The sequence below is a fragment of the Mchenga conophoros genome, linkage group LG6, assembly GCF_057382185.1.
Source record: "Mchenga conophoros isolate Kocher_MC1m ecotype Shallow Benthic linkage group LG6, M_conophoros_male_GT1.1, whole genome shotgun sequence".
NCBI classification, from domain to species: Eukaryota; Metazoa; Chordata; class Actinopteri; order Cichliformes; family Cichlidae; genus Mchenga; species Mchenga conophoros.
Window position 1 is genome coordinate 16,510,735 of NC_140531.1, and position 27,310 is coordinate 16,538,044.

The 27,310-nt window shown below is 41.6% G+C and overlaps 1 protein-coding gene across 4 annotated transcripts in view; it reads right to left on the bottom strand.

Moving 5' to 3' along the window:
- The window catches only part of tll1 (tolloid-like 1), a 62,256-nt gene that overhangs the window by 34,419 nt on the left and 527 nt on the right, over nt 1-27,310 (bottom strand). The window contains exons 1-4 of one of the 4 annotated variants that reach the window (XM_085276469.1): nt 27,268-27,286; nt 25,803-26,278; nt 1,910-2,032; nt 1,656-1,736 (exon numbers count right to left, since the gene is read on the bottom strand). In XM_085276469.1, the coding sequence (XP_085132595.1) occupies nt 1,656-1,736; nt 1,910-2,032; nt 25,803-25,983 (385 nt within the window). In that variant the 5' untranslated portion in view covers nt 25,984-26,278; nt 27,268-27,286. Of the gene's footprint in view, nt 1-1,655; nt 1,737-1,909; nt 2,033-25,802; nt 26,282-26,391; nt 26,421-27,267; nt 27,287-27,310 lie in introns of those variants that run through there. The other 3 variants (XM_085276468.1, XM_085276466.1, XM_085276467.1) reach the window with 3 other exon arrangements.

A 27,310-nucleotide genomic window follows, 5' to 3' on the forward strand; every position in this document is an offset into this window, starting at 1 on the left:
TCATTGTGAAGTACTTCATTTGCCTAAACAGCAAAACAGGCTTTTAGGGTTTGATGAAATTTCAATTTAAAATCATCCCAGAAAGATGAGCAAGTTGTCTGAGGATTCTTGGAAGGAAAAGGCACTTTTCTAACAAGCTACCATGGTTGTTACTTTCTACGATGTGATTATTTGGTGCTTCTTCTAGAAAAATCAGCTTGTCACTGATTTGTGGTATGACTTTGGTTTTCATGAGTGGGCCCTCATAAAAGTTTATGGTGTAGTTACAGCCATGTGAAAAAGAGAGCTTTCACAGCAATCTGTGAAACATGACATATTTCACTGTGTCACAAAGCAAAACTAAACTGCAGAAGCAGAGGGTGAAAAACGTAGTACAGCCTTACTGCTTCTATTGGAATTAAGGGTTGAAATAGCAGCCAGGTGCTGCTAATTAAATGCACTCAAGTAACTGATCATGAGAAAGTGTGAGCACCTCCATAAAACCAGAACTTTCGGCAGTCTGGAGCATTCAGCTGTGTACTAACGAAGTGCCACAACCTGGATGACCCCACAACGCTTGGACTGCAAAAAACCCAAGAGCTACATCTGAGACTCTACAGGCCCCAAAGTGTTAAACGTTAAAGTTCATGACAGTTACACTTAGAAAGAGAACAAGTATGGCTTGTTTAGAAGGCTCTCCAGGAGAAACCCCAAAACTTATAGAACAATGTCTTTTACACAGATGAAATTTAAATGAAGATGGTTACCCATAATGCACAGCACCACATTTGGAGAAAACCAAATACAGCATATCACCAAAAAACACCTCACAGCAGCTGTCACCACTGTGATGGAGCAGTGATGATTTGGGCTTGTTTTGCAGCCACACAGCCTGGACACCTTGCAGTCACTTAGTAGACCACGAACTCCAGTATACAAAAGTATTCTAGAGTCAAATGTGAGGCCATCTGTTTGACAGCTAAAGCTCGACCCAAATTAGGTCATGCAATAGGATAATGATCTCATGCACCACATGAAATCTACAAAAGAATGACTGAAAAAGAAAAGAATCAAGGCGTTGTAATGATGCTGTCAAAGTCCAGACCTCAACCCGATTGAAATGCTATGGCGGGACCTTAAGAGAGCTTGCATAAGCAAAATGCCCACGAACCTCAAAGAAGTGAAAGAGACGTTGTTATGAAGAGTGGGCCAAAATTCCTCCCCAACAATGCGAAGGACTGATAAAGTCATACAGATAATGATTACTCCAAATTATTGCTGCTAACGGTGGTTCTCCTAGCTAAGGAATCATGGGGTGTGCTTAGTTGTTTGCAGGACTGTATAATGTCCTGTGGAAATTCTTTCACATGACACAGCATATCACCACGATTCCTATTGAATTGAAAGAAAAAAAGTTTATCTCACTGGGACTGTAGCCTAATTTATGTATCTTAAATGCTTTACTGTGTCTTTATTGTTTTTTTCTTGGTTGCAGTTGCAAGGGGAAAAGAAATTTTGCTTGCAAAGAAAACCAATAGGCTGTCTAGGTCATTCAGTTCCATAAACATTAATGACTAACAAAGTAAGTTAAATAAAGTCCCTAAGCTCCACCATGCAGACTCAGCAGGTTTCATGAAGTTTGAAAAACAGCATGGGATGAATTTTAGTTTGCTTACCAAAACCAAACCTACGTATTCTTTCTAGCAGAAGGTATAAAGACCCTCTCTTCTTCAGAGTTTCATGTTCCTCGATTCCACCTGGCAAACAAAAAAAAAGAAAAGAAAAATTAGACAATGACAGATCCTGTTGTCCTCAGGTGACCTCCTGTTTACTTCCTTCCTTTTCAAGCTACTCTACTCTGCAACTGATGGGTAATGACAGAGTTTCAAAGAAAACACAAGACAGTCACAGTTAGAGTGAGTCCACTTACCAGACGTGTGCCCCTGTCGAGAGTGTGTGTGCATGTGTGTGTGTTGTGTCAGGTCTATCGTCCTGTCAATCTGGAACATGCGCAGGTCTTCCTCATCTAATGCGATGTCACCCCAAAATACAGCTGGAAGTAAGAGAACATTTTCCAGTTATTATCAAATCCTAATACTGTTATAAAAACTCCTTAAAAACTCCTTTGTCCCACACGCCATCAGACTGTTTAACTCCTCACTGGAGGGGAGAGGGAGGAGAAACAGGGGGACAAGGGAGGGCGGGAACAACTGAGTTGTAGGGGCTTTTCTACACGGTGCAATATTTGCAATATTTGCAATATTTACAATATTTGTTTTTTGTTTTTTGTCTCTTTCTTATATTTGACTGTGCAATAATCACTGTGCAATATACTCACTCAAATGAGCAATCCTATTTATCCATATTGTATATTCTGTATCTATATATGTGTATATGTGTATATGTGGTGTATTTATGCTTATATCCTTACTCTCATTCCCCTTAATGTATCTGTAACATGCAACTTCTTTTGGTGCTTTGCTACTGGAAACTGAATTTCCCGGAGGAACCCACCCGAGGGATTAATAAAGTTTCATCTAATCATCTAATCAAAAAGTGAAAATGCTTGCATTTCTGTTGACCATCTTAGTGCATGCTTGTAAAGTTCAAACACAAAGACCCAAAGCTAAACCATGACCAGAATCACAATGTGCTGAAGTGTAACAAATGTGTTTTTCAGTTTGAGACCAACAGGAGCCAAAGAGTGTGATGTTGTACCGGCTAATTTAACAGCACAGCAATCTAACTAAGAACAAAACAATGTTTCTGAAGTTTGTGAACTTCAGTTTTGATGGCTCAACTTGAGAGACGGTGACCACGTCGCAAGTGAGAGGCTGAGGGACACTGCACACATAGACAGTAGTAACTTAGCTCAGGTGGCAGAGCAGGTCAGCCACTAATCTGAAGGTCGGTGGTTCGATCCCAGGCTGCCTCCTGGCAGCATACCAAATATCCTTGGGCAAGATACTAACCCCGTGTTTGCCTACTGGTGGTGGTCAGAGGGCCCGGTGGCGCCAGTGTCCGGCAGCCTCGCCTCTGTCAGTGCGCCCCAGGGCAGCTGTGGCTACAATGTAGCTTGCCATCGCCTGTGTGTGAATGACTGAATGTAGTGTGAAGCGCTTTGGGGTCCTTAGGGACTGTGTAAAGCGCCATACAAATGCAGGCCATTTACCAACCTACCAATCACAGGTTTGCCCCTTCCCAGAGTCTACACTGCTGTAATTCAGTTTACTTCAGTCATATCTATATAGCAACAAACCATAACCCTAGTTGCATTAAAGTGGTTTATACCGGAAGGTAAGGGCAATATTGGTGAGAGGAACCCAGGAAACAGATGATCCTTTATGAGCAGCACTGAGCAACAGTGGGGAGGAAGAACTCCCTTTTAACAGTAAGGAACCTCCAGGGTGGCTGTAGCTCAGGTGGCAGAGCAGGTCAGCCACTAATCAGAAGGTTGGTGGTTCAATCCCAGGCTGCATCCTGGCTGCATGCCAAATATCCTTGGGCAAGATACTAACCCCGTGTTTGCCTACTGGTGGTGGTCAGAGGGCCCGGTGGCGCCTGTGTCCAGCAGCCTTGCCCCTGTCAGTGCGCCCCAGGGCAGCTGTGGCTACAATGTAGCTTGCTATCGCCAGTGAGTGAATGTGTGTGTGAATGACTGAATGTAGTGTGAAGCGCTTTGGGGTCCTATGGACTATAAAAGTGCTATACAAATGCAGGCCATTTACCATTTAACCAAGATGAAGTACAAGCAGCCACCTGCGCGACCAGGTCAACGTGAGACTATTGCAATCACGATCATGATTTATGAATTCCTTTTGTATTTAAAAAAGATGCTAAACTTGTAACTGAGCCCATAAACTCACAAGAAAAAATGTTTCTGCAGGTAATAAATGTGGTGAGCAGTGAGATAATTTTCTCAGAGACTGGTTCATATGTATGAGGTGTTTTTCCAGAAGCACTGTAGTTTATAAATTCTTGAACCTTAATTTGTACATGTTATATAATATATAATGTCTTTGTAATGTGCAGCCATATATGATAAATGCCACTACTCAAAGTAGTGGCATTTATCATATATGGCTGCATAAAAAACCCCTAAAAAAACAATGGATAATGAAAAATAAAAGTTAATCACAAGTTAAACGGAATATTGTGTTTCAAACACCACATGTACAACAGTTTGTGAGAGTGGAAATGGAAATGTTTGTTTCGTTCTACTTTTATTTAACACATGGGAACAGAAAGAACTTACATTTCAAGGTTGTTACAGCAGGGATTTATTTGTTCTGAAGTCTGATTCATGTTCAAAGTATTTGACCTATTACAACCTCCAGTTCAGTGGTCGTGGTTTCTCGGATTAGGGAAATACAAATATCCTTTTGTTACAGTCTGGGCAGCTGCTAAGGTAGATGTCACACATACCAGGAAATTACTCAGTGACATCTATTACTTTTGAGGTGATGACTTAATTTAACCTTCTGGCAATCAACTGTCTAACTTCCTGCACAGCTATACAATCAATTGCCAGATCCTCTGCTCTAATATACAGAAATCTGTATCTGATATAAACTCAGAGATCAAAGCAGCTGTGTATTGCTACACAGACACACACACACACACACACACACACACACACACACACACACACACACACACACACACACACACAGACACACACACACACACACACACACACACACACAGCTATCTTCAGTGTTGGGTGTAAACATGTTAATCGTGTCTAATCGTGTCACATTACATTTTTCAGTAACACAATAATGTAACACATTGCTGCACTAAATTCAGTAATCACATTACAGTTACAATTACATAATCACTTTCATTACAAAGGTTCTTCAGTTGCATGCCGGGCAAATGGAAAGAAAATCATATGAAAGGTGTCTTTTTCTTGCAAATATAACATCAGCTCTCCACAAGCAGCTGCACAGACAGCACGTTAACACAAACTAGTCAAGAATCAAGAATGGCCTTAAAGTTGAGTGCATGCTGACCCCAGCCAAGCAGCCAGAGTCTGAATTTGAACAGGTAACAAAGACAATGAAGGGCAGTCAGGCTTAAAGCCTCCTTTACACCTGTACATGTTTCTACAGTATAATCACTGTGGCAATTACTTTGAAGTCTCTTTGCTCTGGTTTCAAACTTCGCTTCATGTTCAAATTTAAACACTGTAAAAAAAAAAGTGTGTGTCCTCATTGAGAGATTGGTGTGTTAGCATGTGGGGCTATGGTTTATATGCATTTCAGGTTGTCTTATGAAGTAATGTATAAGTAATGTAACAAGTAGTGTAATGAATTACTTTCTCCAGGGAGTAATTAAGTAACCTCAACACTGGTAACAGTGGCTGTTACAGTGGCCTGAAATCAGGACACTCACTGCTCTGCTGTTTACTCTCTCTACTCCTGCCCTTGCACCACTGACATCCTCTCTTTTTCCTGGACAAATGAGATATAATCTATCAAGCCTGTTCTGGGGCTACCTCGTGATCTTCTACCAGTTACTTTTAATGAAAGTGGAAACATCCGATCGGATGCTCAGACCACTTCAGTGGGTTCCTCTAAATGCAAAAAAGGAGCGGCTCCAGTCTTTGCTTCCTTAGGAACTTCAAGCTTCAAGCGCTTCATTTTGGTGTTTACATTTCAACAAAAGACAACCACAACATATTAGCCAAGAAAACACAAGAAAAACTCCTAAATCTCTAAAAGCTCCACGAATAAAATGCAGGATTTCTGAAAAAAGGACCTGAATGTGGCTGTGCACCTTCACTCCCCATCCATTCTCCTTTCAACCATCCTGCTGAGAAGAACAGATTGATGTTCAAATTCAAAATTCAAATTCAAATTCAAATTTTATTTGTCACGTACACAGTCATACACAGTACGATATGTAGTGAAATGCTTGGACAACTGCTCGTGACCTAAAGAAAACAAAAAAGGAAAAGGCTATGAATAAGATAGGAAATATATATGAAAAATTAAAAAGGGTAAATTTAACTAGGAAGGAATAAAATATAAATTAAGGTTAAAAATGAAATAACTGTACAACACAAATTAGAATGAAGGGTAAATTTAACTGGGAAGAATAAGATAAAGATAAATATATAAATTAAAGTTGAAAATAAAATAACTGTACAACAAAATACACAATACACAATATAGAACTATATAAGAATGTATGAAGAAATCTAAATATAAATAAATATATACACAATAACAGCAGCTGTACAAGTATTAACCGGAAATGAAGAATATAGTGACCAGTGTTGTGCAAAAACAATGTCCAGAAAGTCCAGTGTGTGTGTAAGAACCATATGTGTGGGTCAGTACTGTGTGGTGGTGTGATTGAGAGACCGTATCGCCTGCGGGAAGAAGCTCCTCCTCAGTCTCTCTGTGTTGGTCTTCAGGGAGCGGAATCGCTTTCCTGACCTCAACAGAGAGAACAGTCTGTTGTTGGGATGGCTGAGGTCCTTCACGATCTTCCTGGCCTTGGTCCAGCACCGCCTGCTGTAGATTGAGTGCAGGTCAGGGAGCTCGGAGCGGATGGTGCGCTCAGCTGACCGCACAACCCTCTGTAGAGCTCGTCTGTCCTGCATGGTGCTGTTCCCGAACCAGGTTAAGATGTTTCCCGTCAGGATGCTCTCTATGGTGCACGAGTAAAAGTTCCTGAGCACCTTGGAGGGCAGTTGGAAGTCTCTCAAGCGTCTGAGGTGGTAGAGACGCTGTCGGGCCTTTTTCACCACGGTGTTGATGTGACAGGACCATGACAGGTCCTGCGTGATGTGAACTCCGAGGTATTTGAAGCTGTCCACTCTCTCCACTGGGCACTCGTTGATGACGGGGGTCTGGTAGTTCCTCTCCTGCTTAGTGCTGAAGTCCACTATCAGCTCCTTTGTCTTACTGACGTTTAGAAGGAGGTTGTTCCTCTGGCACCAGTTCTCCAGATTCCTAATCTCCTTCAGGTAGGCCGTCTCATTGTTATCAGAGATCAGGCCCACCACGACGGTGTCGTCAGCAAACTTGATGATGGTGGTGGAGCTGGTAGTGGCCACACAGTCATATGTGTACAAAGAGTACAGCAGGGGGCTCAGAACACACCCCTGGGGGGCTCCAGTGCTGAGAGTGGTGGAGGCTGAGACATGTCCGCCCATCCTTACTGCCTGTGGTCTGCCAGTTAGGAAGTTGGAGATCCACTGACAGATAGATGAGCTGAGTCCCAGATGCTCCAGCTTGGTGGTGAGTGTGGAGGGAATTATGGTGTTAAATGCAGAGCTGTAGTCTATGAAGAGCATTTTAACATAATTCCCCCTTCTAGTGTCCAAGTGAGTGAGTGATGTGTGGAGGAGATGAGAGATGGCATCGTCTGTGGAACGATTTGGACGGTAAGCGAACTGTAGTGGGTCCAGTGTGTCTGGTAGTGAAGAAATGATGAAGTCTCTGACCAGGCGTTCAAAGCACTTCATCACTACTGAGGTGAGGGCTACAGGGCGATAGTCATTGAGAGAAGCAGGGTGGGGTTTCTTCGGGACAGGAACAATGATGGACTCTTTGAAGCATGTGGGGATCACCGACTGAGATAAAGAGATGTTGAATATCTCAGTGAACACAGGAGCTAGCTGGTATGCGCAGTCTCTTAGGATATGACCTGGGATGCCGTCTGGTCCTGCTGCTTTCCTGGTGTTCACTCTCTTGAAGGCTCTCCTTACTTCATGCTCGGGGATGACGAGCACGTTTCCGGTGCTGGCAGTATCTTCCTGTCTGCAGCCGTTAGCGCCGCTAACACTAGCATTGTTGGAGACCTTAGCTGCAGCCTCGAAGCGAGCATAGAAAGTGTTCAGCTCGTCTGCCAGAGTCACGGCCGCGTTCGTCATACCGGTTGTTGGTGCTTTATAGTCCGTTATTGTCCTTAGTCCCCGCCACAGGCTCCTAGAGTCACTATGTTGGAGTTGTGACTCTAGTCTCCTCCCGTAGCGCTGCTTCGCCTCTTTCACCGCCCTCCACACGTTATATGACGCGGCTTTGTACGGGTCCATGTCCCCCGTCATGAGTCCCGTGTTGTAGGCAGCGGTGCGGGATCTCAGAGCGTCGCGGATGGTTTTATCCACCCACGGCTTCTGGTTGGGAAACGTTGTGATAGTCTTTGTCTCCACGGTATCATCCGCTAGTTTCCTGATGAATCCCACAACCGCTTCCGTAAACACGTTGACGTCATCGTCGGAGCTGTTTCTGAACATGCCCCAGTCTGCGTCATCGAGTGCGTCCTGTAACGCGGCCACCGATTGATCCGTCCAGCGCGCGACCTTCCTCTGAACCGGAACTTCCTGTTTCAGCCTTTGTTTGTATTTTGGCATGAGGAAGATGGCGGCGTGATCAGATTTGCCAAACGGGGGGCGGGATTGTGCCTTGTAGCCGTCCTTGACCGTAGTGTAGCAGTGGTCCAGTGTCCTTTCACCCCTGGTGGGGCAGGTGATGTGTTGATAAAAGTTCGGCGCTGCGCGTTTGAGGTTGGCGCTATTAAAGTCCCCCGTCACAATAAGCGCAGCGTCCCGGTGTTGTGTCTGGTGCTGTGTGAGTGCCTCATGCAGCTCGCATAAGGCGGTGACCGTGTCCGCTTGTGGTGGAATATAAACGGCACTTACAATGACCGATGTAAATTCCCGAGGTAGATAAAAAGGACGACACATGATGGACAGTAGTTCCAGATTTGGTGTGCAGGAGCGTGTGAGAGGAACAACGTTCGCACTGTTGCACCAGTTGTTGTTCACCATTAAACACACGCCGCCTCCCCTTGACTTCCCCGAGTCCCGTGTCCTGTCCATGCGGTGAACCGAGAAGAACTCGGCCGGCTGGATGGCGTGGTCCGGCACCGCTGGGTTCAGCCATGTCTCGGTGAAGCAGAGGAGATTGCAGTCCCGAATGTCTCTCTGGAACTTTATCCTGGCCCTGAGGTCGTCAAGCTTGTTCTCCAGTGACTGGACGTTGGCGAGCAGGATGCTAGGCAGAGGTGTGCGGTGTGCACGAGCTCTCAGCCTGTTCCTGACGCCGGCTCGCTTCCCTCTAGGCCGCCGCCGCCGCTTCCCTTTGTTCTCCCTCGAGATCTCACTCGGCCAGCTCGGATCCGGAGTTAAAAACTTCGAATTGTGAGTACATTGTATACCAATAGAAACAAGAGTGTCACTGTCATACCTAATGTACCCAATGGTGATGATTTTGCCGATTTAGAAACGCTGAAAACTAACTTAAAAAACAAAGACAAAGAAAAAGTGGTCGGAGCAGTCGTGACGGCAGCCGACCTCACCGGCGCCATCTTATAGCGCCGGTGTTGATGTTGATGATGTTGATGTTGTATGTTGATGTTGATGATGCTGACATTAAAAAGCAGTCCAAAAAGCTGTTTTTGCTTCATTTTTTGATATATTAATGAGAAAACATGAAGTGTAATCATTTCAGGGTGACCCTGAAAACAGATAAAAATGTGCATGCTTAAAAAAATCATCATTTATCTATGTTTGTACATGAAAAGGACAAATCAAAAACTTAAACAGAACTTTTGGTCCAACATCACTGTCAGGGAGCACGCTGCTTCGATTTTTCAAATGTCAGGTCTACAGGCGAGCTGCAGTGATACCTTGATACCTTTGAGAAGCTACACGGTGGCAAAAACAGCTGCACTGCACGTACTGTAATAGACCTTCCCTCCTCAGTCTCTTCATCACCTCAGTCCAACACACACACATACACATAGACACACACGTAAACACAATTACCCCGCTAGCTTGTAACAATGGACAACTGAACGATAGTCATCTCTGAGTGATTAGCTGAGCTGAGTTATTGGCCTCCACAGGGATTCAAGACACTAATACACTAACAATGGCACGGGAGAAGATTGTCATTTAGCTAATCGGGATTGCCGCTAAAGGAAAGGGGGTCAGGGTGCCATTGTGCTCAACTCGGCACTATTGTTACAGAGAAGAGCAAACCACGGCGTCCATAGATTTATGAATAACAACATCAGATGCAGTCTGGGAGTGTGTTTGGCTCAGTGGTGTTTTATATTTTGCTTAGATTGGAAGGATAGCAATCTAAATTAGAGCTGGATGTGAAGCAATGTGTTTATTTTTATATATTATGTAAAAAATCACCTTTAAAACCAGAAAGAGCCAGCATTTGATCAGGCTGCCTTAGTATAAACTGTGGAGGTAGCTTGAAACAGTAAAAGAAGTAGATGTGCGAAGATATGCATTTATTAAACATCATGGTAATCCCTGCTTTTATTACATAATTTACCAAATGCACATTGTACAATCGAGAGAGAGCAACGATCACCGCAAATGACCAGCAGCTGGCTTTGTTCGCACAATAGTCCAAAGTAGTCTACAGCAACAAAAAGCATCAGACTTCTGAAAGTCTGAAAAATTAATTATTTTCAGTCTTTCTTTAATTAATCTTTCATGATTCACTAAGTCTGACTCTAACTTTGAGCTACAGGTGGTGGTTGCTACTGGGTTCGTGCTGAGCTCCACAGAGATGACCAACCAGTTTTTGGTATTTTAATGAGGGTAGTATGTCACACAGCTTGTGCACAGTTCAGCTTGGAAAGAGATTTGTTTAGGAAAATCCATTCTTCATTTGTCATGAATGGTACTAATCAAACTTCTCGCTGTCATTTTTCGAGTATTTGCAGCTCTGTTATTTATGCAAGAGCGAATGCAAAACAGAATCTGCTATCCCTTTAAATATATTTTTTCCCTGGGCATTTTATAACGAGAGTCTGGATTGGATTAATCCCTGGTTGAAAGGAAAACCATTTAAAAACATATATAAAAAGAGGTTTAATACTATGTGAAAAGGCTGATCTGGGTGCGACTTTGACACATAAAGTCGCAAAAACAGCACAATTACACCAGCACGTTTTTAAAGATGTGGTCTGGATAGTCCTATTAGAATTGTTATTTCTGACGCTAAATTGCTGTGGGTGACAAAGTTTTCCTCTAGCATGTTCTCTGCGTTCATAGTGAGCCACAGAAGAGTGAAAAAACAAAAAAACTGAACAAACAATCGACTTAAATCTGCTACTTCAACAGCAAAAGGACAATGTGACAATCCTCGTACAAACACAGTCTGCATCACCTTGCATGTGCATTGGAAAAAGACTTTCCCTTCATTTTTGCTCCTATTTGTGGGGCAGCGTGAATGTGACAGTGTCCTGAGATTACACTTCTCTTGGCTCTGAACATTTCAGGACAACAAGGGAAAAATATAAGGACTAAAAGTTTTCCAGAGAAAAGGAGCTGACACAAGCAGAGATACAAAGTGAGAAGTGGAGGGGGAGTACAGTGATAGTAAGTTTGGCCCATTGATCGTTAGGGTCTTGTTAATCCATAGAGATACCATAAATAGCCCAAAGTCAAGCCACGGGGTGAGGAGGGATGAGAACAGTGATGCAGGGAGATGCAGGAGGAAAGGTATTGATCCAAAAACCCCAGGACGTCCCAGGAGGTCTACATCATGCTGACCAGGGCCTTACTGTTCGCCCTTCAGCAGGGGCACTGCAGCAAACACACACAGTAGCACACAGGGACACACACACACACAACAGTAATGCACCAAACACAGTCTGAGAGGTAGAGGCATCACTACTCACACGTATTCACCCCACCAGCCCACCATGTTGCCAGCTAGCAGCGAGACTGCTTTGTGTCTTATTGATCAAGTTCTCAAGCAGACACAGCTGAAGTCAGCTTTCTGCAAGTAATTCTGCAGCCTGACAGCGAATGTCCAACAGATGCGAGCGTCACTCATTGTCATCTGAACAAAGCACGCACACACTGATGCAAAAGAGCAATCAAACATAAGCTTTTAATACAATGATAACACAATGCAATTCAATTAGGATTTAAATAAAAAATAATGGCTGCCCTATTTTAGTCATGTATTATATTTCCCTGCCTGAACTTTTATGGTTGTTTATGATTTTTTTGTGATCACTAGATGAAAAAGATTTTTGTTTTTGCTTGGGTTTCTCTTAAACACTCAGTGAAGCAGTCGTTGCCATGTTCATTTGAGTGCTGCCACAGATATGTTTCAATGCATTATCTTTCCCAGTAGAGTTTGTGATAACAGCATTCAAACTGGAATGATAATACTAATCCTAATGCTATCAGTGAAATGCATATTTAATGTTGATTGATGTATGATTTGTCTCTTTTTTGCAAAACAAACTACGCTCAAAATGCGAGTGCAAAGAGGTGGAGAACGAGCCCATAACTATAACTGCTGAAGTTAAACAAGAATTCAAAGCAGTTCGATCGAAGTGATTATTTCCTGTGTAGTAATGTTTGTCTGGCTTCAGCTTTGTAACGTACCATCTGTTTTCAGAACAACCAGGTTTTAGTTAAAAAATAGCCTGAATGATAGGTATGTATATCTATGAATGCTCAACACACCCTGAGCACACAGCTTACAATGTTATAGATATCTGTAAAGGAGATTGTACATATTATTCATTGCATCTATGCTGATTTATTCATTATGCTTTCACTACCCTGAAAGTGCAGGTCTATAGAGAATGAGGTCAATCTGCTGTTATTCCATGCAATGAGTTGCAACTCAGATGTCCAGTTAGTCCTTTTAATTACTTGGCAGGTTTGTAACACAGCCACTGATGGCCATGTTCCAGCCAAACAAGGCATTATGGGATTGCTAAGAGCTACGCTAACAACTACAGCGGCATTTCAGGCATTGAAAATTGCATATGTGACCAGAGAACACCTTCATTACCGCATCTGTCGGTATGGATTTATTGTGCAAAGTTTCCAAAAAGACAAAGAGACTCGAGGCTTCATTAAAGCTTTTAAAAAGGGTTTTGATCACATCACAGCCCTCGTTTAAAGGAGACGCCAGCAGCTTTCAAGGGAAGAAAGTAAACTACTTAGTTCTCAAGATATTTAATCTGTCACATAAGACATTGTCAAACTAAGATGGTGAAAATGCAGCTAGATTAACTGATTTTTTTAAAACAAATTTGTTTGCTTAAATGTTATTTGTGATAAATGTAGCAGGTGTTTTTCTGTACATTTTGACTGCACTACAGTACAGTATACAGTTATGCACTACTGCGTTCTGCACTCATGCTGTACTCACTGGGGTGTATCTAACACAAACACACATACACAATGACTGCACACACACACACCTCACTAAGCTCCTCATTAAGCAAATATAAGGTCACAGTGTAGGTGGGCTAAGATGTGGGCATCCATGTGTGTGAACATGCATGTATATGAGCCCGTTCACTCATGTGATATTATTATGCTGTATATAAATGTGGCTGCAAACGTGCCGTTATATTAAAAAAGAGATTATCTCGGCCCCGTTTGAGGATTTTCTCCAAAACTAATCATTGTGCAAGCTGCTTTATCTACTTTAACCCTTTGCGACCAACAGCAGGTGCTGCAGTTCAACACTGATGGTGCCAGAAAAGGTCATGATGAGGCAAAGTACCAAAAATGCAGGCCTCAAAGAGTTACAATATGGCATGCTTTTGAGGTGAGAGCTTATGAAGTGGATTTATTAAATTGATGCTCCACCCAAATATCTGTTCACTATTGAAACCTCAGCTTTGTTAAGAAGGAAATCTGTGTTTATACTGTAAAGACCTTTTTTGTGCATTTTTAAAAATATATATATATATACTGTGTGTATGCTCTGTTGTGTAGTGATTACCACATTTGCCTTACACATGAAAGATTCCCAGTTCTAGACCAGGAGGAGACATGAACCCAGCCTCAGGGGTCGCAAGCTGGTGTAATCCTAGTGCCGGATAAACAGGAGGGTTGCATCAGGAAGGGCAGCCAGCGTAAAATTTGTGCCAAATCAAATATGTGGATCCATCCGCAGTGGTAACCTCTTGGGAAATAAGGGAGCAGCTGAAGATCATTCCTTTGCATTGGTCAGGACTGGATTATCACACTTTGATTTACCCATTGGTGCTCCTGATATTTTGAAGCATTACTTCACTGTCTGGCTTCAAATTCTTTTACTTCTTTAGGCTCAGCCTCGATTTAAACTCAACTCTGCTATAAATGATTCTGTTTTAAAGGAAGTCCCGGATGAGCAAGCAGCCTGTGTGATCAATTTATGCACAAGACTAAAGCGATTGTGCATAAATACTCAAATGGAAGCCAATCATATTGGCTTGTTTAACTGACTTTAACTGAAACATCTAGTCGAGCAAACCAGTGGCAAAGTGAGGGGAAATATCAATGAGCCTGGAAGCTAACATGATCTTTTAAGTGTAAAAAATATGATTACATTAAAAAGCCTAATATGGATTCAAGGTTTCCATGTTCCCTTGTAAGAGGCAACAGTGATACCAAAGATTAAAAATGGATATAGATGGCTCCACTGGTTTGTCAACTAATATTCTGAAACCTCAACTTGGACATTTTGCCCATCACCATCTCGGTCTTTTAAAGTTAGGCACGACAAGTGGAGCTGACTGAAAGACTTGGACACTGCTCAGTGTAACACCAAGATCTTTAAAATCAGCTCCATGATTATTCTTTTTACCAAGCTGACAAAAAACATTATGACTTAGAAACTATGAATCTTACAAGTTCAGTATGTATTGTCAATATGTATAAAGTACCATAGAAAGAGTTAAAATATCATGTTGACCTCTGACCTCTCCTTCAACATCAACAGATTGATCTGAAAGTCAAAGTTTCTTACTGCCATTGTTTGTATCAAAAACATATTGGCATATAGAAAATCATATCTACATGTATATGTGACACGTATATCTTCTAAATACCACATTATAGTTTGCATCCAAATATGATATCACATTTTTTTTTTCATTTTGATTTTGATTTTATTGATTAGCATTCAAATTCAAATCTCAGTGAAAACAGTGGGGGAAAAAAAACAGTGAAAGCAGAACAAAAATCTACCATAAAGAAAGAAAGCATGAGACAAGGCTAATCAAAAGGTATTGGCTGAAGCATTTGCTTATTACGCCAACCCTTTTCACAAAATATCTTTTTGTATGCAGCTCCTGTACACAGGGCTTGAAGAAAATAATAAAACAAAGCAAAAACCAACCAAACAAACAAACAAACCAACAAAAAAAAAAAAACAAAGAAAAAAAAACTTTCCACCTTAGATAAGTAACTACATCAAAGCAAAAGAATCAAGAGGTTATTTTTTTTTCTCCTTTTTGCTCTTTTCATTCTTGATTTATATATTTTTCTAATACTCTATTTTTAAACATGTTTTTAAACAAGGAAAATGAACTACACCTTTTTAAATCACTGTCATAACTATTCCACAGGTTAACTCCTCTAACAGAAACACATCTCTGCTTTATGTTTGTCCTTATCTTGTTTTTTTTAAAGAAATCTGTTCCCCTTAAGTCATATTGACTCTCTCTGACTTTGAACAGCTTCTGAGTACTGGGGCAAAGCAAGTTATTTTGTGCTTTATACATTATCTGTGCCATTTTATATTCAACTAAATCATAAAATTTCAGGGTATTCAGATTAATAAACAAAATGTTAGTTGGTTCTATATAGTTTGATTGGTTTATAATTCTTATAGCTCTTTTTTGTAACTTGAAAATATGAAGAGTGTTCGTTTTATATGCATTACCCCATATCTCCAGACAGTAAGTCATATATGGAAGCAACAGAGAACAATAAAGTGTGTATAATGATTTTTTGTTCAGGACATGCTTTGTTATATAGAGAATAGCAATGGTTTTTGACATTTTTGTTTTCACGTGGTTTATATGAGACTTCCAACTCAGCTCATCATCAATTATCACTCCAAGAAATTTATTTTCGTACACTCTTTCAATTTCAATTCCATTAACCCTTATTTTAGATACATTTTTCATTTGTCTAGTGCCAAAAATAATCAATTTTGTTTTCTTTATATTTAATGATAACTTATTTACATCAAACCAGTTTTTTAATATATTTAACTCCTTTTCCGCTGTAGTCAGAAGCTGTTCTAAGTTTTTACCTGAGCAGTATAGAGTGGTATCATCAGCAAACAATACACATTTTAACAGTTTGGAAACACTACATATGTCATTTATATATAATATAAATAATTTAGGGCCCAGCACAGAGCCCTGAGGAACACCACAAGTTACCTTCAACTGCTTAGATTTTACATTATTGAATTCGACATATTGATATCTTTCATCCAGGTAACTTTTCATCCACTTGTATGCTATCCCTCTTATGCCATATCTCTCTAGTTTATTCATTAATATAGAATGATCAATTGTATCAAACGCCTTTTTTAAGTCTATAAAAACACCAACAGTATATATAACAGAAAAACATTCCAAACATTATAAAACACATCAACAATCAGATGCTCCAACTAGTCTGACTAGTATAAACAACAATGTAAAAGGACTTAACAACTACAACATTTGACCTCTGACCTCACTTTTACACTTCTACCCCAAAGTGTGTTGCATGTTTAAAGACAGGGTTGCTAAGAGACAGAGAATGAGCTGCCTAGTTAGTCATAGTGGTATAATATCATATAATAGGATCAAGTTATTCATGTCAGATCGTTTACAAATCAATACCTGTAATCCCTTATCTGACTTTTACTGCACTACAAACTTCTTGAATTTAAAAACCCAAATGAATTTATACAAAATACAATATTTCCTTTAAAGGTAAATATTGGAGAGTGAGCTGCCTTGGTGAGTTTGCTTCTTATTATCTATTTTACTCCTAATTTACAAAATTTGCAAAAAAAAAAACCAACCACCATATTCGGTAAGTTTTGAAACTGGTGATTGAAACCAGGTTAATATCTGCAGAGGCCATAAATAAATAAATAGTCTTATAGTCTTGTATAGCTTTTGATTGATTTTACCAACCAAAGGAGTCAGTTTAAAGCACTTTCAAGTTGGCCTTCCTTTACAGAGTACACAGAGGGGGGTTGTGTCAAAGCCTATGTGTGACACAAGCCCACGTACCAACCTTCATAACGTTCACAACACTCTGATCGAACATTAGACTCAAACACAAATTGTAAAGTGTTGAAATTCCTGGAGATGCTACATGGATTGTCTCTATGGATTTTTTTTATCCCGAAACCCAAAATAACTGCTGTGAAACCAAACTGTCCAAAGCCCCCATTGTCCATTGTGAAGCAAAGTATGACTTTGAGTAGCACTTGAAATTGAAACGGCCGTTTCTATTCTTCTTTGAGTGTTTAAGATGGAATAATGCTGAGCTACTGCACTTACGCCAAGGTGCTGGAATGTAAAGAGATGCTGCAGTTTTTCTATCACTGGTAAAAAAAAAAAAATGTGAAAAATGTAGCTGCTTAGTCCAAGTCCAAAAATGTTCATACCCACACCCTGCTGCAAGTAGATTTGAAAGAGAGAGACACAGAGGCAAGAGACAAGAGTGACATGCAATAGAAAAAAAATCCTGAATAAAACAGGGTACTTACAGTGTTGGTGAGTATTCACTGAATTGAAGCCATAATTAGAAACTTTAAAATCACCAGTCGCACTGAGGTCTGACTCTATACAAAACACGCAAACTCTAATTATATATTTTTACAGACGTAAATATAGTCCCAGACACTGACAAAGACCCAGTTACACACTTGTACACTGAGGACATCACTGTGTTTACCTGCGCCACAGTGTGCGTGTGTGTTTGTCTAGAGATTAGAATAAGCACAGTTTCTTCATCCGTGAACACAGCTGAAAACAGATGGCAGGGCCGTGAGGCACACACCTGGACATTTGAAATGACCCGGAATGAAGTCCAGACTGATCATAAACAAATCCAGTTAACAGGAGCTTTTGTCCAAGTGGAGCTATTTTTAGTTTTTTCAGTAAATATTGCTAGTAGTCTATGCCAAGAGATCAAAAGGAAAAGAAGAACATGTTGTAAAATGCTATGGATGGAAGGTAAAGGGTAGGAGAGCACAAATATGTTGAGTAAAAACCACCTTATCTCCACTGTTCATTGCTCAAAGAGGGTTTTCTCTTTTTCTAAGGTCTTGACCTTAAATGTGCTGTGACCTGAGATGACTCGTGTTGTGAACTGGCTGCTGTATAATTAAATCTGAAATGAATGAAAAGATTTCAAAGGCCTCGCTCACTTAGAACTCTGAACTATAAATTGACAGCGAGATCGCGCAAAGACATGTTTGGTATGAGACAGAATAACATGATATCATATGACGCATGCACTCACAGAGCTGGTGTAACCCCCTAATCACTTTACTGTGACACTGGGATTCCTCCCTAGCGGGTCATGGGTTTGGCCAGACATTGTGACGGGACGTGATTACGGCTCGGTTTCCCGTCGGCGTGCCCCGGGTCTGCACCCAGGGAACGAGCAGCCAACTGGCCTTTAAATGCACAAAGTCATAGAACAGAGAACAATGTTGTTCTTGTTGAGATCGCAGATAGCTGAACCCAGGTGTGACTACATAGTTTCAATTACCGGATGAGTAACTTCATTTGAAGTTGGATTTCAGTGCAGTTGCCGTAAATGATGAGTTTCAGTTAGATTACAGTGCATAAATCAAGTGAAGGCATGAAATCTTTCCAGTGGAGCAGCGTTCACATGAGACTCAGGCGGAATTGATTGACTCACATCAGAGGAATTTTTAAAATAATCAACTTGTAGCTGTTGTTCGTCCATCAGCTGTGCCTCAAATTCCCCTAAGCAGTATGATATTGAGAGGGAAATGGAGACATCGTTTGGTGAACTCTTTACAAAGGAGAAGCAGCACCACAAGGAGTCGTACAGCAGCAGAAGACCAAAGAAGAGGAAAGAAGAGGTACGATGAACTGCCCTCCACAGTCACCTGATCTCAATAGTGCTGATTATCTATGGGGGCAATTAAAGACTGAGAAAACCAGAATTTATGACATCATAAGGATCCTAAAGAGATCTTTGTCAGAGATCTGAACTCAAAAAGATATTTCTCTTTACCTGGTTTGGTTAAACGTATCTGTCTTCAGCCACAGGTGACAATACAGGCTAGCTCAGCTACATGGTCATCACTTTTTTCCTGTAACGTTAGCTTGCTTAGGCATCAAAGATCGCAACTGCAGCAGGTGGAGTGTAGGGAGGAGTTTGCTGCTACAATACTTAGACAACAAAAGAAGTTTGACTGCCAGGAGAAAGATGCTTTTCTTCAGACATTAATGTGTGAATGGGTCTGATTTTTTATTTTTTATTTTTTTGCTTCTATAAATACCATCAGGGAAAGCTGGGTGACATAAAAGCACCTAGACATTTAATAATTGAACGGTGCATGGCAGGTGGGCGATGTGAAGACGATGCTGACTCATGGCTTCTGCTGCTCCGGAACAATGACGCTCCAGAACAAACAGTCGGCCCTGGGCATGGCCGCAGAGTTTGTGCTGAGGCGGGAATCCTGAGGAAGACTTCGGAAGCTCAGTGGCAGGAGCACTCTGCTCGGGAAAATCCTGTTTAATATAATATGAGTGAGACCACTTGCTCCCTCGCTAACACACAAAGATGCAAGGCAGCCGCGGTGCCAAATGTACACATACACATGTTGCTCTAGTTTCCTTCCTACTGATGAATGGGGGAAGGGATGAACAGTAGCTGCAGCTCATGTCACGACTTGGTGGGCTGCATGTACAGTACACAGCGAACATATACCTGCACAGGCGTTCAAATCCCAGGATCTGAGGTACGCTTGGGACACTTCTAGAAAATTTAAGTGTGAGTTAAACTCGTACTAATCAGCTGTATTGGTTATCATTACTAATTTCTTTCTCTCTATGCCACAGTGGGTTTTAAATCAAAGAATAAAGATGTGATTGAAGCGCAGACTTGCAGGTTTAATTCAAGGGTTTCAACAAAAGCTTTGCATTAACTGTTGAGGAGGAATTACAGCCATTTCATTATACAGTCTCAACATTTTCAAAGGCTCAAAATTAAATCAAAAATTGATTGACAAACAGCTCTTTTATAACCAGGTTACTCCTGTTCCTTTCTATGACAAATTAAGCAGATAAAAGATCTGTATAATTAGCCCAGTGCATTGTTTACAAAAAAGGAAGCCTGAAACACTATAGATGACAACTAAAGTGAACAACCATAGAATTATTCCCATTGTTAAGAAAAACAACAACAACAAAAGTATGGAGAAGGGGGGAAACAGCCACGTCATGTATAAACCATGTTGGAGGTAACGTTATGGCGTCGACGTGTATTCCTGTTTGTGTAACCAGGCTACTTGTGTTTTTTATTTATCATGGAACTGCTGATAGAAGTAGCAGGATAGATTTTGAAGTGTACAGGGTTATGTTCTCTGCTCAGACTTAGCCAAATGCTTCAAAACTGATCAGACAGTGCTTTACAGTGCAAATGGATAATGACCTAAAGTTTATAGCAAAAACAACACAATAGCTTCTCCAGCCAAATAAAGGCCATATTCTTGATTGGCCAAGTCGGTCTTCCGATCTCATCCCAACAGAGCAGCTTCTATGTTATGGAAATGATGACAAAGAGAGCCACAAACCAGCAGCACCTAAAGGTGATTGCAGTAAAGGCCTAGCAGCACTTTGCATGGATATATTTATGTACAATGTATATCAACCTGTATATCAACATCAGATTTGTTTTCCCCAAAAATTGATAACAGCACCTGCTGTGCATCTGCAAGCCACTTTGCAACCTCCACCACAGTTCCTCCTTTTCATGCTACAGTATGTCTGACTTAATCCGTGTCCTGTTTATTTTGGATTTGTTTTGTTTGACGCTCTTTCTGCTGTTCTTCTTGACTAAAACAAACCTATCCACGAGACTTTCAAACAAGCACACCCTGCATCTTGTTCTGTGGTGAACAAGATAACGCAATTGCCTCAGACTGTGGCGTACACTTTAAATGGTTCTTTAAATGCCATGTGCCAGAATCTTTTATCTGCATATAAAATGAGAAACTGATAGAACAGATCCCAGTTATTTTACAGTAAAGTACAGTGTAGTATGGTACCTTATATATTCTACCATCACATCTGAATCAGCTTCAGCCAATGTGAAACGGTTTATGAGGTGATCCCTCCAATGAAAGGTTGAATTGAAGACTGTGATGTAACTAGCCATATCACCTGACTATGTGCAGTGACAATCTGCTTTAGGTGCACATGATGCAGAGAATAAACAACTTTGTTTCATTCATTAATTTCATTCATCTATTCTCCGAACTGCTTATTCACTTTAGCATTGTGGGAGGCCTGAGGCTATTTCAGCTTTCAAAGGGCAAGAGGTGAAGTACACCCTGGACAGGGTGGCGTGGTTAACGCAGAAATATAGACGTTGGCAACTGTGACAGAGTTTTAGACTCACTGATTAATCTGACATGCATGACTCTGGGAGGAAGTTGGAGCACCAGAGAGAACCCACACAGGCACAGGAAGAATATGCAAATTCCACACAGATGTGCCTGTGCCAGCCGGTGGATTCAAAGCTAGGACTTTCTTGCTGTCAAGCAACAATTCTTAACTATTTTGCCACTGTGCCACCCCTCAAACAAATTTTGTATAAAAATTTTTAAATCTTTTAAGTCTTATGTTGTAACACCTGATCTCAGTGATGTGTCCATAAAAAAAAACAACACACTGTGCCCACACACACTCCTACGATGCCCGACTATTGTGTTTAAAGTAGAGAAAAGGTAGTAATGTCTCTGATTCCTCCTGAAGAAAAGACCCACAGCCTTTAGATACCGAGGTTTGTTTAGCTTTCACTCGATGTGTGTGAGGATTTTATGAGAACAGTGATTTGGAAGGAAGCATGAATGACTCTTGAGTGAGCGTAGGGGCACATACGTGTGCGCATTTGTGTGTGTGGGCGTGCGCGTATGTGTGTCATCTCCAGCTGAGTAGCAGGATGCAGACAACCAGGAAGAGATAAGCGCGGGTGAATGGAGGGAGCTTAGCATGTGTGTGTGTACCGTGTGTGTGTGTGCATGTGTGTTCGTGTAGGGAAATCACTTCACAAAGGCATGGAAGTGTGTGTTCCCCTGTCTACCAGCGCGGGACTCGGAGGAGATAAGCAGACAGCCAAATATTCCCCTTGTGTTTTCCCAGCAAAAACAGGAGGCGGAATACCAACCACTCAGACCGATGCCATGGGGTCAGGCGTGGAATGAGTCGCGCTTCCACTTCTTACAAGCTGCACATAGCTGCCAAGTCAGTGCATTAATTGCAACACGATTACTCCAGAAAATCTCAGGAGATGTGTGCGTGCGAGTGGGTTTAAATTCAGCTGCACATCAGCAGACACTTGTGTGTGTCTGTCAGAGGCTCTGCAGGCTCACACTGAAACATTTGTGTGTCCGTATCTGTGGCTGGATTAGCATATTGAAAGCTTGTATTTCAGAATGTGCAGGTAGATATTAAATGACATGCTCCCACACAGTACTAAGTGGAACAGTTACAGACATAAGGTGGTGAGGATGCAGGCATAAAACAAAAAACAGAATCATTTACTCGTTTGTATTTACAGTAGTGTTATTTTTTAGCCCAAGACTTGTGCATCTAAACAATAAACTGACACCATAAAATGATGAAAACTTTGCAAACTTTGAGCCAGATGAGAAGATAAGCAAACTCAATCTGCTGATGAGCATCATGCAAAACAGGCCAAAGCTCCAGAGCACCCTCCACACCAGTGGCTCTAAAAAAAATTTCTGCCTTCAGAAGCCGTAATTGACCCCACTACACACACATGCACAGCTTTCAGCAATTATTAACAATAAAAAATGACTCAAATTGAATTTTAGAGAAGTAAAGGTCATCAACATTGCATCACCAGACTTTATTATCTCTGCACAAATCTATCCATCCTCTTCCACTTATCCGATCCTACACAAATCATTCAAGTTAATTACATTTTTTTTAACCGTGGTCGTCCACACCCCACCCACAGCAGTTTCATACCTCACCAGTGGGGCTGCATTCACAGTTTAAAAAACCTACACTGACTCTGAGATGAGATGGTTTTGTCATTTTCTTATTATAAACCAAATCATCAGAGGAGAAAGTAAAAGGAGAATGAAATTTGAGGACTCAGTATTTAATATAAATGAGCTATACATGTTCAAATGATGTAAAAAGGTGCCAGCTGTCAAATGTCCAATAAAACAGAAATGCCTGAAAACAAATGGCACTTGTAAAATTATAAGGCTTATAAGATGAACGTATGTGTTGATTATTAGGAGTGTGTGTGCCTGTGTGCGTTTATGCAATTTGCTGCAAGAAACCTCAGCAGCTGAGTATAGAAGGCTCTTTATGTTCATCGATATTTTCAGAAAATAAATACATTCGCTGTGTTTTTTCTCTCAGTTATTTTAACCTTAAAGACTCGCTCGGTCTCACAAACATGCGTAGACTTACTGACTCCCTTTAACCTGCCGGGCTCCCATCAAAACACACACAAACGAATGAAGGGTAAGTTCTTTGCATAGCTAAAAAGCCACAGAGACATGGGATTGCAGAGTCAACATAAAAATCACCCATAGAGATCAGTGTGACATGCACATGAGCAAACACACATGCAGACACACACACACACACTGGCCAATGTCCACGGTTGTCAGGTTTGTGTATTTGGTATGGGAAGAATGTGTGTTGGTCAGCGTGTGGACGCTTAGCGCTCTGGGGTGGAGTTCTTATCAGTCCAATGTGTCATCGCAGACAACATTAAGTACCACTAAAACACACATGGACACGCATGTACACAAACACACACGGAGAAAGACACACAAAGTCAGGAGGGTGTAACCCCAAACAAGGATCCAGATTTTAAAAGATGCTTATTTATTTTACACCATCCCAACATCCCTCTTATAGAAAGAGGAGAGGAGAGGGTCAGAAAAACCTTAAAAAATATATCAAAAAGATATTAAGTTAGATTATGAAATTCGTTGTTCTAGGCCTAAAAGCAAGAAGATCAACACACATATGTCCTATTGTTGGCGTTTTCTCTCTCATTTTGGAGCAAACTCGAGCACCTTGAGCCTACTGTGATTATGAATTGCTGCTCTATATATGAAACTGAACTGCATTTTCCCTTTTACCTAGGACACAATTACTAGGTGCCAAATGTTTCTTATTAATGGTTTGTGCACTTCAGGGACAATTAGGGGAGGAGCCAAGTAGTGGCCAAGGGTGGCCAGGGCCACCACACAGTTAATTGTGGTCATCCAACACAACACAGGATGGAGCTCCTCAGGGCACTGTGCATATACTCATCAGCCCTGAGGTACATGTATTCTTCTGTTTTACAGGAACACCTTTTTGCAGAACAATTTCTCAATCATTTTTGTTCCCAAATGAACAAAAACATAAAACCTAGGGAAAAAAAGTAATAATTTTATAGCTTATCAATATTTTAAAAATTAATAACTTGAGCAACAGCACAAGCTTGTTTTCATCAAGTGAAGGTAAAAAAAGAAGCATAAGATGTATTGTCTGTATAAGATAATAAGAAGAGTGAGGATTGAAGGATTTAATCTAATTATTCTTTGGCGTACAGTCATTTCCACAGTGGCTGGTGGTTGAATCCACTGGCCTGTTGGGCCTTTTCTGTGTGTTTGCATCATCTCCTAGTGACTCCGTGGGTTGTCTGCCGCATATTAGGTTATTAGTGATTCTTAATTGATTGTAGGTAGTGTGTCTGTCTGTTTCTCTGTCAGCCATATGACAGGCTGGTGACATGTCCAGGGTGTACCCTTCTTCTAGCGCTAGGACAGCTGGAAGAGGCTTTCACAAAAATTGTAACCCTTAATTGGATAAGCAGAAGAACATGGATGATTCACACCGCTGAAAACGTAATAATACCAGTTTCTATCTGGTGTATCTTATCTGGTGCTGCCACTGGTCATCATTACACTGGTAACAGTCTAAAACATCTCCCATATAGCCAGCCTTAATAAAATGGGGATACGTAAATGGTCACCAACAAATACTGCATTTAAAGGTTATGGTCCAGGCGCTAACAGAGGAGAATAACTAGGAGGAGAGGGACTGGTTAAGAGAGCGACTATATAAAAACCAAAATGACCCCCCCTTCCCCCCCCCCCCTTCCCGCCGCCAATAAAAGACCTATTAAAAAAATACACCTCTTATGTATAAAACTTTAAAACTTTAAAAAACTGGCAACCACTCGCTGACACAACAGACACATTTATTTTCGATTCAGTGAAAGATTTTCTTTCTTTTATTTTTTACACACAAGAAATTCGTTCATAGCGATTAAGCCACATCAGGGTGTTACTCCACAACAACTACACAAATGTTAAATGTTTATCACGTGTGCACGCGCATGTGTGTGAGAGACAGAACGTGAATCCGCGCCTGTGTAAATCCAGCTGTTATTTTTATTCCTGTTATTAGTTGACTTGACATCTGCACACGCGCGCAAACGTATGCGATCCATGCGCGCCACCAATATTTGGACTCTGGGGGATGCTTGAGCTGAATGTGAGCATGTTTGTGTGTTTGCATGCATTGAAAAGTGCATCAGACTTAACGTGACCGTCACCGTGGCATGCACGTGGCATGCATCTGCGAGATCGCTACAGACACCGACACCGGTTATGCGGTTATTGGCAGAAGCGCGCTGTCATCCCTCATACACACACGCACGTGCCGCCTCGGAGCCAGCTGTAGGAGGGCAGGATCACCGTGACCAGAGTAATAAATATAGTTCTTGTGTTACTTTTATAATTTAAAAGCTAAAATAAAGTAAAATGACTCACCAGCTTTGCAGGGGTCCTTGTAGTCAATGGTCTCCGCTCTCTCTTCCTCATAATATTCATAGTCTGGCTCCTCGTAGTCGAAACAGTTACAAATAGTAACTTTGCCCCAGAAAGTCAAGCCGGCAAGCACCAGTGTGATCCAGCGCATCTTACCAGCAAGTGCGGATGGCACACGGTCCATCTGAAGACTGAAATAACCAAATAACGGCCTCTCTGCTCGTCTCGTGCGCTACTGAGAGATGGACAATCCAATCTCCGAAGCACGGCGTTAAGAATTTATCGGGCCATCTTGAAGATTGGCGTCCTTTGTGACAGTCTGCTTGTGGATGGTGTAGGTTGTAGTAAGTTACCCTACTCCGACTGACTCTCCTCCATGGTTAAAGTACGCTGAGGTTTCCGTGCGTCCGTCTCTCAGTCAGCAAAGTGTCCGCTGAGAAGCTCCGCTGTCCTCCGCTGTGGCTTCGCAGGTGAAGCTGCTGCTAGACAAGCAAGAAAGAGGAGAGGTTAGGAGATCAGGGCTGGGTGATCTCTGAGCGTAAAGACGCACGGTGGTGTGTCTGCTGCTGCTGCACGCACGAGAATCATCCACCTTGTGTGTTTCCAACCAACACTCTCGTCCCTCGCCTAGCGCAATCTCTCTCTCTCTCTCTCTCTCTCTCTCTCTCTCTCTCTCTCTCTCTCTCTCTCTCTCTCTCTCTCTCTCTCTCTCTCTCTCTCTTTCTCTGTGTCTCTCTGTCTCTCTTTCTCTCGTGTCCGGTGGTGGTACTGTCTCTCTCTCTCAACCCAAGTCAGCGCACCGCCCATTCACACACACACACACACACACACACACACACACACACACACACACACACACACACACAACCGCACTGTTCGTCCCAAGTGGTGCAGAACCACACGTCTCTGTCTTCTTTTGTCTCCATTCAATGGACCATTCGCAGTCTTCTTCGTTCGTTTTTTTTAATGCGCAAAACTCCTGAACCTTCTCTCTGATCTCAGAGAGGAAGCCGCTCACTAATCATCACCGGCTTAATTGGACCTTTATTCACATTGACCCGCAAAATAAAGTGAACTGGCAGTAAAGAACCGGTAGCGGTAAAAGTAACACGGTGGCCACAAATTTGCCTGTGACTCTAAGTAGGTGTTATCTGGTTATTCTGAGGCAGGTGCCAAGTAGGTGAGAGCCAAACCATAAACGCCCAGAGGCAGGAGCTTTACAGTCATGACGTGACAAGTGGTCTTTTATTCTGGCCCCCTTCTGAGTTGCTGTCATAGAGAGAGGGAGAGGGACATCAGTTTTAAACCTTTGAAACTTAAATAGTGAATTTCAATAAATAAATAAATAAATAAATAAATCCCTACTGAGCAATGGCCTTTAGAGTGGGAGATAGTCTGCAACCCGAGATAGATAGATAGACCAGTCTGCCATTCACCTATGATGTCTTCTCTAATCTCTCATAAATACCCTTGGCAGCAGTAGGTCGGTCAACAACCGAGTTCGTGATCCT